This window comes from Lineus longissimus, chromosome 14, assembly GCF_910592395.1.
Source record: "Lineus longissimus chromosome 14, tnLinLong1.2, whole genome shotgun sequence".
NCBI lineage: Eukaryota > Metazoa > Nemertea > Pilidiophora > Heteronemertea > Lineidae > Lineus > Lineus longissimus.
The window spans coordinates 13387607-13399958 of record NC_088321.1 but is presented as its reverse complement, the minus strand read 5'-3'; the positions used below and the strand labels follow the sequence as shown (position 1 = coordinate 13399958).

The 12352-nt window shown below is 44.5% G+C and overlaps 1 protein-coding gene across 3 annotated transcripts in view; it reads right to left on the bottom strand.

The window, feature by feature from the left end:
* Positions 1–11643, bottom strand: part of LOC135498794 (zinc finger protein 91-like) — a 32116-nt gene extending 20473 nt beyond the window's left edge. For 2 of the 3 annotated variants that reach the window (XM_064789244.1, XM_064789245.1), the window contains exons 1-9: positions 10932–11643; positions 8268–8456; positions 6193–7612; positions 5793–6067; positions 4462–5220; positions 3899–4099; positions 3378–3410; positions 685–777; positions 203–348 (exon numbers count right to left, since the gene is read on the bottom strand). In XM_064789244.1, the coding sequence (XP_064645314.1) occupies positions 203–348; positions 685–777; positions 3378–3410; positions 3899–4099; positions 4462–5220; positions 5793–6067; positions 6193–7612; positions 8268–8456; positions 10932–11622 (3807 nt within the window). In that variant the 5' untranslated portion in view covers positions 11623–11643. The remainder of the gene's footprint in view (positions 1–202; positions 349–684; positions 778–3377; positions 3411–3898; positions 4100–4461; positions 5221–5792; positions 6068–6192; positions 7613–8267; positions 8457–10931) is intronic. The other variant, XM_064789246.1, reaches the window with a different exon arrangement.
* Between the last annotated feature and the right edge of the window lie 709 nt (positions 11644–12352).

Sequence of the window (12352 nt, the reverse complement as noted above, 5' to 3'; positions counted from 1 at the left end):
CAATTTTAGGCTACCAATAATTGGCTAAAGATAATCAGTGCCACCTTAAGGCACCAACTTTAACAAGGATAACAAAGGATGGATTAAGACTGACGAAACTCAGGAACCGAGCAGGAAATGGCAAGTCAAGGCCAAAGACAAAAGAAGCCCAGAACCACAGGAATATGGGCATGGTGAAGAGATAATCTTTTTCAGTACAAACCTTGGGTTCCTCCTTTTCTGCTTTGACAACCACCAGTCGAACAGCATCCTTCAGTCGATCGGGAGGGACATCTGAATGACACACCATGTGCTCAGTCAGATTTGTCACACTCGGAAACGTCGCCTCGCAAAACACGCACTTCAGATCTGCAAAATGGACACACAACAATTTGTAGACAAAGACTGTAAAAGAGAGCCTCTGGGCACTCAACTCTGCCTATAGCAGCGTTCTGGAAGTGTACCATACCCCTGGCCTGCACCCTGTATAAACCGGGCAGCCTGGATCCCAACTCGGCTAAGGAAACCTTCATTCCAGGTATCTTAACAGATGCCTAGTATGAAGGTAATAACCTTTACCAGTACAGATAATCTATACTGGTAAAAGAGAGAGGATCTGGGCCATCTTCTAACTGGCACTAAACTCAGATTTTGCAAATGCTCAGAAAAGCAAAAAGAGCAGAAGATGAGATGTTCGAAACGTACCATTTATTACCACAGGCTTCAAATCCTCCATCTTGACTTTCTGGTCTTGTGACACATGTTTTACCATTGTCGGCATTGACTTGTCTTCGCCATCTGAAAGATAACAATGGACACTTATACTGCTGGTCGCATACAAGAAGAAGAATTTATACGATCAACTACCAAAAACCTACCTTCTGGAAATATCACAAGAGTGGTTGTCTTAGCCCTGAAACCCACGCGACCACAGACATTTGAATGAGACTTAAAAGTGAGGTTCCTTATGTCTGGTGTCTATGCCAGGGCAAGCAAATGACCCCACCAAGTGAGAAACAAGAATCGCTTGTGTGGACCCCCCCCCCCCCTTTCCTTGCTCGAAAGGCCCTGGGCGTACTGGTCAAGACGATGACTGCTTCCCAATATATGGAATTAAGAAAGAGCAAGTGGGTTTCTGAGGCTATGACAATCACGAGTGTGGTGTTATCACTCTAAACAGACGAGGTGGTTTTCTGTAAATTACGCCAAGTTTATTAACAAGTAGGCCTGGGTTAAGGATATCAACCACAAATTCGAATATCATTCCGAAATCCAGTGTGCACTTTGCGTCGTGATAACACGAAGCAATGTCGTCATATGATGATGTTACAAAGATAGCACAATGACGTCACTCCAGCCTGGGAAAACAATGATCACGACAGCCTCCATTTTCTCAGGGTTTACTCCATAATCACCCTTCGAAATCAGCAACAGCATCTCCGTGGGTCTCTCACCTCTCTGAGTCAAGGCCAACCACCTCTCTGAGCAAATCCCACCTCCGACGGAAGGCCACCTTTAAACTGGTTTTGGATGTACAGTCAACACAAGGGCACGGTTTAGAAGAGGCCTGCCGTCTGAGGTTGGATTTGCTCGGTGATGTGGGTGTCACTCGTAGAGGTGGGAGCCCCTCAGAGAGATTGCTACAGATTCCACATGGTAATTATCAATTCGTACAGCTAAACAAATCTTCACAGTCACTGCATCATGGGATATGTATAAAGTGAAAAGTCAACAGAAAAAACTACACAACCAAATTTTAACATCGGGCATTTCACTGAAGCATACAACAGGACAGCTAAATGGCAAAATCACAAATCTCAGTTGATATTCGCAAAATCTGAGAAACATTTGGCAATTTACTCAGTTTATAGATGGTACCACTTGTATATGAATCAACCAATCACATGCTCTGCTTACTACCTGCTCATGCTTTTTGTTTCTAGTTCTAACCCAATCCGCAAATGAAGCACGAAACCTACAGGCTGTGGGCTAAATCCAAAAAGGGGGCAAGTTTTTTAATCACGACAACATTTGGGTGGCAAAGTCGATCGTCAGTGTTATTGTGATAAGGGAGGTGCTTACTTCACATCGAAATTCCCACAAAAATAGTTGCTCCCAAACTCAAATTGACATCAAAAACAAGAAAATCATTTCAACACCTTTTAAATGATGGAATGATTCTAGTTCACGAGTTGCCTCCTAGGTGGCAAGGACTGAAAGAAGCAGGTTTGGCCACCTAGGAGTGAAATGATGAACTAAAATTAATGCTCTTACCATTGTATCTCATGTTTAAAGTCAGAATATCTGCAAATATTTTTGTAGGAACTTTATAATTATTATGTGATGTAATCACTTAATTCATCACGATAAGAGTATTTTTACTTTGCCGCCGAATTGTGTCACGAATGACCTCGTCTTGGATTTGGCCCATGTCCTACTATGCCTATAATTCAGGCCTAAAAAATTTCTGTTTCCATTTTTCTTGCATGTATTCCCACAAACCAAGCAAGCCAGCAAGCAGCACGTGCAAATGACTAGTTCTGATTTATTTTCACTCAGTATGATACTTGTATCTCATAGTATCTCAATGTGGAGACAAAGTTGGCCAAGATCAAAGTGATCACTGGAGTAGATTTCATGTTCCAGTCAAAATGGTGGTGCCTATGGTCAACCCTTAAGGTACAAAGTAGGATTACTAGTTTTGGAAAGGATCATTTTGAGGTACGTATTCACAAGGATTGATAACTTTACCAGGGACATTATCTAGCACAAGTTTGAAGATGATAGCCACAATTGCTTTCTAATTGCTTTAGGACTTCAAGTTCCAGCCATAATGATGCTGCCTATGGTCAACCCTTAAGGCACGAAATCCACTTTGGACTTGTAGGATACCAGTTTAGGAAAGGTACATATTGACAATGATTGGTAACTTGACCAGGAAGTTATCTAGTGCAAGTTTAAGGAAGATTTAGCCATATGCTATGACTACCTGACTTAATGTCGGAAGAGGAAAGGTACTGTTGGTCAGGAACCCCCCACACTTTAAAGGAGAAAGAAGAGTTTGATCGCAAAATGATCAAAGGGGCCATGTCCAGTTTTGCCATTTTGAAGACGGCTGAAAATCAAACTGAAAATGCATTGCAAATCTTAAGACATTTTTTATCATAACAGATTTACCGTTGGCGGAGTGCTCTGTAGTTTCGAGGACAGATGACCCGTTTCATGTACAAAACCATGGTATATTGGATGTTTAACTCCAATATATTGGATATGGCTAAATTTCCTTTTGCGATGAAACTCGTCACGTGTGTGTATACTGGTTGTCACAAGCTTTTCAATCACAACAAAAAAATGAAAGAAAAAAAAGGTCTCTCGTGTACAGAGGGCGCTAAAGTTACCTTTTGATACAGAGACAGAGGCACCAGACATGCCTGGAAAAAGAAATACAGCACCACCTATAGGGAAGGGGAAAAACTAAATGAAACGTGAAATAAGTGTCACACTTTTCTAAACAGAAAAGGACTGAAACGTTTCCGCTAATCTAAGTTTGTGTGAACGTTGATTACGACACCGAGTGGCAAAAATGCTGAAAGTTTTACATTTTGTAACTAATTAGGCCCTTCCCAAAACAACCTAATGATAATAACATAAAAGTTACAAAATTCTTACAAGAGCCAGTAAGGAAGCTCTGCGCCGAAGGAAAGCCTTCACCAATATATTATTATCATCAAAACTTGCATTGTGAAAGGAAAACAGCTTAAAGATTTGCTGGCGACTGAGGCACAAAAAAAATTAAGTTAAAACTCCAAAGCTGTATCAATAAACCATTCTTGGACCGTAAGCCCTCCATTTGACCCAAACTCTTTAGAAATGCTAACAAAATATGTTACAGATTTTTATCATGCAGCATATACTGTACCTGAACTGTCCAAGCCCACTTCGTCCTCCATGTGCTCATTTGCGCAATGACTCTGATAGTCCCCGCGCTCCTTATACATGTTCCCGCAAAATTTGCATATGAGAGGTTCGGCGACATCATGGAGGCGCATCACGTGCATTTTCAGATTCTCCGTCCGCGTGAAGCGTTTTTGGCAGTAGCAGCACTCGTATGGGCGCTCGCCTGGAAACAGAAACAAATTTGAATGAAGAAGAGGACATTTGATGAATCCCTGTAGATGAGGCAGTGAGTCAAATAATTTCTCATCAATCATAATTTGCAACAGCCAACAGCTGTGACCTGAATGAAATCAAGCGGGACGTCCAGCCAACAGAGCAAATGACGTCAATGTAAGTATAACAATGATGTAACGAATTTCAGGAGATGTGATTGCTTTGGTGTAAAAACCAACCCCGATGTCACCCTGAACTCAATGTAACCCCGAAAAGCTACACGCCTTAATACTCCTCCTTGCAGATTCAATTTGAGGAAGAGCAAAAGGAGTTTTCTCTGCATTAGTATATTTCTAGGTCACTTGAGCGTACCTGTATGAACTCGCATGTGACGCTCCATCTTGCTGCGGGAGTCAAACTTACAGCCGCAGATATCGCACGTCTGTTTCCATCGAGAATGCCACTTCAAATGCGCCTTGAACTTCGACGAATCGTTGAACGGCCGCAAACAATGACGGCACGTATACTGGCAGTCGTGCGTCTTAAAGCTCGTACGAAGGATATGAGTTTCCATGTGCTCGGAAATCTCGGCGTTCGTGTCGAAATCGTAATTGCATAGAGAACAATGTAGATCAGCAGAATCCGACAGAGATGCCACGCTTTTCCCAGAATCTGGCGACTCCTTCAAATTCAAATCCGTGTCGTCTAAACTCGCCGGAGACAGCATCTCCGTTTTCCCGCCGTTGACTTTCCTCTTCGTATCTCCGTCTAAATCAGCAGTATCTTTGGCGTTGGGTGTTTTCCCGCCCTCCTCGTGATTGTGTTCCGCCTTTAACTTGGCATGCACCGCCCAATTTCCATAATCCCGCCCAATCACTAACTTCAAGCCCTCCTTGTGACCGGGCAGGGCTACTGGGTCAAAGTCTATAGCACGGCGTACCCCAGGGCTCGACAGTTTGACTTTGCCTCCGTGGTTCACGCCATTGAGTTTTTTCGCTGCCCCTAGTACGCTACCCCATAGGTCCTCCTTGTTTTGGTCTTTGTGTAGCAAGTCACAGTGAAGCACCAGTTGTGGTAGAGAATCACAGTGCTCCGTACAGAAATTGCATATATGGTCGCTGCCTGGGTTACCTGGAAGGGAACATGGAAAATCATAAATAAGAAGTTTTATAAAGGAATCCTCCCAGAGCAGGTCTTTTTTCCAGGTGCATAGCTACGAGGGGGAGAATGCCCCCTAGAAGTCACCACCAACTGTCAGCAACGCTCTCGATATCCTGCTGAAAATACACTCGATGAAAGCCTTGCTGGAATTTGTCTGACTGTATATCAGAACGAAGTAGGCCAATGACTTTCTGACTGCAACAAGCTCGTGTGCGAGGTCCAATTTCAGCAGGGCCTTGTGTACATGTATTTGAGAAACCATCCAAAGGCCTATCATGTAACATTGTATGTTGGAGAGGAGCCATTTAGTATGCACGCACAGAAGAGAGTGGTGTTAATGGAGGCATATAGGCTGCGTACAGGGCAGGGGCCATGAACCATAGGTGTATGTATGCACCCATATTTGCATTTTTATGCGCCCAATTATTTTGCGTGAAGAAAATCATGATCTGCACCAATCATGCCACAGGCAGAGACAACCCTACGCTTTTGACGTCACCCGATGTTAGATACCCGATTTGAAGTAGCAAGATGATACATACCAGATTTCGATTGGTGTGTAGGGAGGGCATCTTGACTGTCTAGGTTCGACTGCGACTGGCCGTCACAGGTAAGGTCCATCGGCTCCTCGTAGTCTCCAGCCTTGGTCTGCACGGAGTGCTGCTCGAACTCGCCGCTATCCATGCTATCGTCGGACGAATCATCATCTTGGTCCTGTAGCCCAGGACTGGTCCCTTCGTAACCGAACTTCCCCCCATCGCCGGCGCGCACGTGACGAGAAATCATGTGATGGGAAAGATCATCATTGTTTTCAAACCTGAAAGAGAAGAAAGTGAAGAACATCATTATTTTGAACCAAAAACAAATAAGGCCATCTTTTTCCTGGACAATTTCGAAAAGACATATTGGTGCCAAATTTTTGTGGTTTACGGTAATACGCACCTTTCACTGCAGCACTTGCAACCAAACGGCACATCCCCGGAGTGCGTCTGCATGTGTTTCTTCAAACCGGATATCCACATGAAGCTTTTATCACATAGTTTGCACGGAAACGGCTTCTCTCCGGTGTGGATACGATAATGCTCCGAGAGTGATTCAGTCGAGTTGAACTTCTTATCGCACATGTCGCACCTCACAGGCTCCGAGATGATGCCGTGCATCCTCATCACGTGCGTCTGGAGATTATCCGAGCGGGAAAAGCACTTGGCGCAGTGCTCGCACTTGTACGGCCTCTCGCCGGTGTGGCGCCGGAGGTGGCGCTGTAATTTGTTCAACATGCCAAACTTTTTCCCGCAATAATCGCAGACGTGAAGACGGTGTTTCTTCTGGATGTGATCCGTTAAGTCGGACTTGCGTTGGAAAACTGCCGTGCAATGCTTGCACGCTAAATCCGTCCCACCGTGATGTACGATGTAGTGACTCCTGCAGTCTTCCTCCTTTGCGAAGGTCAGATTGCAGATATGGCACGGGAAGTTCTTCTCCATGTCTGTAGGCTTGTGCTCCATACTGTGCCGCGTCAAAGCATCGACCGTCTTGAAGGTCGCGTCGCAGATGTTACAGGTGAACAACAGCGGAGTTCCCCGGCTGCGTTCTTGATCCCTCGTTTCACGGACCTGCTGAAACTTCTCCATATTGTGGGATAGCATCTGGTAGAGAGAGCTCGGGATGAACGGGAGTCCCGCGTGGAGCTTCAAATGCTGCTGAAGCTCGCCCTGCGTGCAGAGCTCCTCAAAACACAACGGACATTTGTGGACGTTTTCCGAATGTGTCTTAAGATGCTCAAGCAAGTGTTGTGAACTCCCGAACGGCTGGCCGCAGTATTTGCAAATATGGACATCGACTGCTGCCCGCATTTCCATCGTCTCGACTTTGACGCGCGACGAATTCAACCCGTCTTCGTCCATTATCTCGTACCGCAATGCGTCTATTTCTGGATTGATTCTCGCGCTTGGTCCACTTTCCATGTTATAATCTTCCATTGGTGGCCGACCGCGTTTTCGGCGAGCGATACTCGTTGCCATGGCGTTACCGCTGACTGGAATCTGGGCGCTGACCATCCGTGGTCCTGACATCCCAGCATTGTATGCATGACGATCAACGGACTTCTTCATGGCATCCGGAATGAGACTGCGATACCGGGGTCGACCGACAACAATGTCGGACCCGGCCTCACTTGGCGATTCCTGGTACTCTGTACGTGTTTGAAGATTCAGTGCCCCCTCCTGGAGAGATTGGTCATTATCCAGGCCACCAGAAGGCCCAAGCTGGCGATACTCGCCCAGCTTGGTTAACTGGAGAAGATCTTTTGAATCCATTTTTGCCGTGGTCTCATCGAACTGTGGAGTGGATTGTCCCACGTCATCTGGAAAGACAATAACTTGAGAGTTACATTGGAACCTTCTTAGGCTGACACCACTCTATTTCCATTGAATTTGACCTCTCTAATCAAGACACCTCTCCATTAAGGACATCACTTGTCAGTTTCGAGTGAGTCCTTGATAGGCAGGTTCTATTGAACTTCGGCAAATATTTTTGCATTTTGGACATCGGTCACTGTTCGCCTGAAAACAACACCAATGTCAATTCAAATAGGTTTATGGGCCACCTACAAGTTACCCCAGGTATGGAGGGTGACATATAGATAAACAAAAACTCAGCTTTGAGCATTTTTTTGAAAACGTTTTGCTTTAGAGTACTAAGTTCTAAGATTGCCACGTACGAGCGAATAAAAAATAAAATTTCTACCATTTCTAACATATACCATTTTCATTTCGTCACATCTGGGGACGTATCATCTTCTGATCTACTTGATAACAATAATTAGCGAGTTCTCATCTAAGGCTTTTCACTGTATTATCTACGGTCTTAAAGCGTGTGACAATCGCAAACATTATTACCCAGCCTATTCAGAAAGCTTTCTGGAGAACCAAGTGTAGCCACAATCTGGCACACGCATGAACATTTCAAGCCCTTTTGACCAAATATCATCAAGCAATCTCCCCAACCTCATGCCCCACCTATGTTATCGCCGACGTCCCATTCACTGCTGTCACTCTCCTCGTCAACATCAATTATAACTTGATTGTCTTCTATCTTCCTTGGACACGCACGTTTCCTCTTGGACGAGGTCGCTTGCTTCGTATCTTTCTGTGACGTGTAGTCGACGGGTTCTTCCTTGACCTCAGGCATTTCTGGTGTCAGTTCACCTGAAAACAACACCAAAGTTATAATCATGTGAAGTGCCTCAATCATAGCCTAGTCATGCTAGTGATACACCGCTGGCTATCATGCAATAGAGCCCGGGTTCGATCCTGCTGAGAAACCAGGAGAAGCCTCGAAGCCTTTTTTTCAAGGAATTGATATGAAATGGAGGTATTCGTTGGCAAACCATTTTGCCACTCAATGCATTGACATTGCACAGCTTACAGACACCATGCGTCAATACCTTGACGAAAAGTACAGCATGCATTTATAGGCAATTTATTTCAAACTGAAGTGAAAACTCTCTCATAAACGTCATCACTGTTCATACAATGGTAACAAGTAAGTCAAGTTAGCGTGATGCCACTGACCATCGCTATTGCTTGATTGGCGTTCTGATAAATCGCCAAGTGTAGCATTTTTGTGTCTCATACAAAAACCACAATACGCATTGCGTTGTAACTTACGCAGTGTCCAGAGAAGATAACAGGGCAAACAAGGTGGAGCTGTTTTTAAATCCAGTTCATATTTGCAGCGCAGTGGTCATGGAAAGTGAGGTCGGTGTGATCAAAAAATGGATTCACCATATGCCGTTTTATATACCGTATACACATAGTGTACATTGCATACGGCAGAATCAGGTCAAATTTTGGAGAGGCGCGCGACATACCAAATGAAATGTCCTGGGGACATTGTGCTCACCTGGGAACAGACTTTTTAATATGATAACATATTTAATGTGTCACTACCAATGACACTTTTAGAGTCTGACCTCTGTAAACTTGATAACTGGGTCAAAATTAGGTCAAAATTGGCCGAAATTTCCAGACTCAACATGCAGTGAGCAAATGTGCCACCATTGTCGACAGATGACGGACGGACAGACCGACGCTGGCAAGACCGATCGACAGACGACGGACATAAGGTCACACAGCCAGTTAATAATGACACGTATTTCTTCAGTGGTATGGGCAGAGGCTACGGAGGTAATACTGCTAGAAGTTTAGAGTGTTGTAACACCAAAACCGCGATGGGTGAAGCTAAAATGTAGACCAAAACCGTGGCGTAACACTGCCATCTTCAAGGATATGTTGTAACTTTAAATTCAACTGATTTATTAAACTCTTTTGCAACCAGACATGTAATCGTGCTTATTGGATCCGTACACTGCATACTATTAGCCTGCAGTATCCGATCCGGTAGATATTCCCAATGTGCTATTGTTCACCTCGGTCCCGTTTAAAAGTTTTTGGTTGGTTATGCCTGATGAAACGAGATGGCAGCACTGCACTCGAATCAATAAAGATCTCGTCACTTTGATCGAGTGGTAGCCTAATGCTAGCTATTTTACAATGAAATTTTTCCCAAGCCAAGTTTGGATCCAGGCTGCCTAGTCTACACCGGGTGTGGACCAAGGGTACTATACACTGCCAAAACCCTGCGGTAGCAAGACTTAAAGGGTAATTTATTCCCCTCAGCTCTGAGGTCCTTTTCACTAGCAAGGCTGATTTCACTACTGGAACTCTGATTTACAACAAACGTCCACCGTATAAAGATAGTCACGATACCTAAATCCAAAATTGAAAACTACAGTATTCTAATTTTTAGGATCATTTGTGACAAATGCTCAACAGAGTAACATAAAATGTCAACAATGCTTTACTTCAAACTTTGAAGTATTGTTTTTGAAAATGTGCCATATGACACATCGGCGATACTCCGCATCGGCACAACTAAATATTCTTGGCTGATTTTCAAGGTTTATGATTACACGTTAGACGTAAAGGTCATGGACGCACACACAATACCAACGATTTTTAAAAACCAGAAAAGAATATCGTATCCGTGTTCCTGGCAACGTTTTTGAGAAATATCATATATGCTACAGCATAAGAAAAATAATCAATTTTCTAGTCAATATCATGCTATTGCTATTCTTCTTCAATTATAAATCACACAATCCAAAAATATTACCTATATCAAACAAAGCAGAGATTTATTCGTCAACAAACTTTTACAGGACACCTCTCTATCAAGGACACTAGGTTTGGTCCAGAGTTTGGTGTTTCCATTCTATTTGATCTCTCTAATCAGGACACCTCTCTATTGAAGACAGCACTTGTCAGTCCCGAGGGTGTCCTTAATAGGAGGTTCAACTGCAGTTTTCACAAGCTGAATTTTACTTCTTCAAAATTTTCGAGTTCAAAATGCCAACACTGCCAATGCATCAAACATTGATCTCAACTGAGGACACTCTTTATAAAGGACACAGTTCTGGTACGTAAACATCTTTACCCCCAACCTTTTCTTTGAGCATACACGCATGTAAAACGTACTCCACTAATTTTGTAGCCTCTGCCTGACATACTATGCGTCTGAATCATGACACCAATATTGTGGGTTCGATTTCCAAGACCAACACATCACTTTCAGCGCCAGAACCGACTCTATAACGCAGTCAGTCCTACTGTCGCCCTTACCTCTCTCCATCTTGGGCATGATACCAGCATCCTTACTGTCCTCATCAATCACATCAGCAGACGACGTCAGCTCCGACCCCGGGGCCACCTCGGCGCCATGCACCCGCGCAACGTGTGTCTCCAGATTGTCCTGTCGCGAGAACTTCCGGTCGCAGAGCACGCAGGCGAACGGGCGATAACCCGAATGCGTCTTCTCGTGTCGTTGGAGATGACTCAGCGTCGTGAAGGACATAGTGCAAAGCTCACACGAGTAGATACGCAACCCTTGATGCGTGCGTACGATATGCGTGGTGAGATTATCACTGCGGGAAAAACACTTGTTGCAGTGGATGCACTTGTACGGCCGCTCGCCTGTATGTGAGCGCATGTGGCGCTTCAATTTGCTGCGATTGGCGTAATTTTTCCCGCAGTGCTCGCAACTGAAGGGTTTCTCGCCCGTGTGCGTCCTAATATGCGTCTGTAAATGACACTTGTATGGAAACACTTTATCGCAATACGGGCACACGTGAACGTTACTCATGCTATTTCCGCCATTTTGTCCCGGGGGCGTCGACAACCCACTTTGCACACTGGGGTCCGTTTTCACTGTCAAGCTTTTCTCCAGCGCACTCCCACCAGAGACGCGTTCAAGTTCTTTCCCGTACATTTTATATTTGGCGAAACCCATCTGTAACGACGGGTCCATCTCCATGCCGTTGCCTGGGAAAGTCCCTGTCCCGCGCACATCGCCGCTGAAACCCACCCCGTCCCAATTTTCTCCCCTCCCGAGCAGGAGATCTCCATGCCGGTATTGGTCCCGATCATAGCACCCCGCCTCAGCGACGAATCTCTCAGCAACATCTTTGGCATAACTCTCAACATCTTTCATAAAGCTTTCCGTCCCTTTCAAATCACCTGTTCCATCTTTGGCAAAGTTCTCAATTTCCCGCCGGAAATTCAATCCATCTTTCCCTATCGTTCCATCTTTGGCTAAATAATTCTCTAACTCGCGTTTAAAATCTGTTCCATCTGGCACATAATTTTTCAAATCTTTGGCATAATCTGTTTCACGCATGAAACGTGTTACATCTGTCGCATTATCATCAACTTCCCGTCGGAATCTTTTATCGTCCGTTACATAACTATCTGTATTTTCTGTTTCATCTTTGGTTAAGTTTTGAATAGCACCATCTAAGTTCACGTCATGATCAGTAGTAGACGACTCCCCCGTCGTGGCCCCCACCACGACCTTTGACCCCTCCCCATAAGCAGTATTGTTGTTTCCTGTGTCTTCATATTCCTCGATGAAGGTCGACACCTCTTCTGTCACCTTCTTGGGAGTGGATTTTCTCCGCTGAAAAAGGAAACAAGATTCTGTTAGAAACTTACAGGTATTTCTATTCTATACCTGAGTGTCTCAATGCAATCTCTAGGAATGTTGT